The 2,063-nt window shown below is 37.8% G+C and overlaps 1 protein-coding gene across 1 annotated transcript in view; it reads right to left on the reverse strand.

Moving 5' to 3' along the window:
* LOC104963789 (kinesin-like protein KIF21A) overlaps positions 1-270 on the reverse strand; it is a 9,430-nt gene extending 9,160 nt beyond the window's left edge. The window contains exon 1 of the mRNA XM_010792428.1: positions 254-270. Within this exon, the coding sequence (XP_010790730.1) occupies positions 254-270 (17 nt within the window). The remainder of the gene's footprint in view (positions 1-253) is intronic.
* Positions 271-2,063: the final 1,793 nt, after the last annotated feature.

Raw genomic sequence — 2,063 nt, forward strand, 5'->3', positions numbered from 1 at the left:
AAACCCCCCTTTAATATTCGGCTAATACCACACTCCCCCAGTCACCTGTTCGGACGGGAGCTTTAGCAAAGAACCACCTGGTTATTACACCTCCTTCCTGCATATATACATTAGTATTCATTTTAGTAAGCACTGGATAATGGTCACTTCCTACTGTGGAGTTATTCAAAACAAACCATTCGCATGTATGAACCAAACAATTTGATACTAAATTCAGATCCAGGCATGAGACTTTCCCCCTGTGAACATCTACTCTTGTGCCATGTCCATCATTAAGGCATACTAGTGTAATATATGGTCATATAACTGGGGATTCAAAATGTCAGAAAGCAAGTCATGCTACATGGTATTTACAAACAAACGCAAGATTGATGGCCAACAGCGAATATTATATGATCGTCCAATGACAAAGGTGAATGAGTTAAAATACCTAGAACTGTGGTTTGATAGCAAATACACATGGAAAAATGGATAGAATACAATATAAAGCATTGCGGCTGTGTATTGGAGCGATAAAGTCATCCCCTATCAATGCAGTTCTGATAGAAGCAGGAGAGACACCTTCTGGAGATCAGAAGAGAGAAACTTGCTCTGTCATACTGGGTCAGACTACAAGGAAGTGGAGAAGAAAATATTTCAAACAGAATATTACGGGATTGCTGGGAATATGCAAAATTCCAGGGACGTGGGTTTGGCTGGACGAGTAAGGAAAGAACGAGGGCATATGGAGTGGAGAATATCACGTTTGCCAAAGCAACCCCATTTAGCAGTGTTCCCCCATGGCTGTTCCCAGAAGTTAAAATCGATATGAGTATTGTAGAAAGGAAAAAAGAGTGGCAAATGAATGAAGTGTGAATTAAAACAAGTATGTATCTGAATGAAAAGTACTACAATTACCTACAAATGTATACAGATGGTTCTAAGAACAAGGAAGAGTGTGTTGGAGTTGGCATATACATCCCAGACTTTAAAATATCTATTTTAAAAAGAACATCTGATCAATTATCAGTGTATACAGCAGAAATGCTTGCTGTAATAATAGGATTGCAGTGGGTTGAAGAGGTCAGACCAGATAGGGTGGTTATATGTACAGATTCATTGTCCATATTACAAAGCATACAATCAACAACAACTACTAGAGAAGACATTCTCATAGAACTGAATCATAGCCTGTTAAGACTGCACAGAAGCGGCATAGATCTGCAGTTCTGCTGGGTGCCTGCACATGAGGGGGTGAAAGGGAACGAGTGTGCTGATAGATTAGCAAAAAGTGCACTACAAAAGCAAATAACATTACCAGTTCAACTTGGTAAAGGAGAAGGAAAAGCAGTCATTAAGAAGAAAGGGATGGAGATCTGGCAGAAAAGGTGGGAGAAAGACCAGAAAGGCAAGGACTATCACAAAGTACAAAATACAATTACAATTAATATTCATAAAGAAAGAAACAGAAGGGAGGAAATCATGATGGCTAGACTCCGAATAAATCACACGGCTTTGAATAGTTCGCTGTATATCATGGGGAAAAGTGACAGAAACAAGTGTGGGAACTGTGCAGTAAAAGAAGATGTAGAACATATATTGTTAAATTGTGACATCTATAAAGCGGAAAGAGAACAATTAAAGGCTAAAGTCTTAGAGGCAGAGAGGGAGTGGAGTGTGGTTGGTGTTTTGGGAACAAAAGGAGAGGGAGTAAAAGCTACCAGAAAGGCACTGTTTAAATTTTTGAGTGAAACTGGGGTAGGAAAAAGAATTTAACATTAGGTCAGGAAAGAACATAGATTTGTTTTGTTTTGTTTTATTTATTTAATGGTTTTATTGATTTATTTTTATTTTGATTAGAACATAGGTTAATGAGTTGGAATGATGTGATGATGCATACTCATGTACAGTAGGTGGCGGTATGCACCTTTTAAGTTGTTTGCAATCCGCCAAAAGCAAGAGAAGAAGAAGAAGAATTCTCTATGTCAAAAGGATATTTGAAAACAAAAAAATCATACGAATGGAAGAAAAATCTGTGAATTCATTTGGTGAATTTCTTTTTTTTTGGAAAAAAGTGTTGAGCA

Source organism: Notothenia coriiceps, unplaced genomic scaffold (genome assembly GCF_000735185.1).
Source record: "Notothenia coriiceps isolate Sejong01 unplaced genomic scaffold, NC01 NC01_scaffold00036401, whole genome shotgun sequence".
Lineage (NCBI taxonomy): Eukaryota > Metazoa > Chordata > Actinopteri > Perciformes > Nototheniidae > Notothenia > Notothenia coriiceps.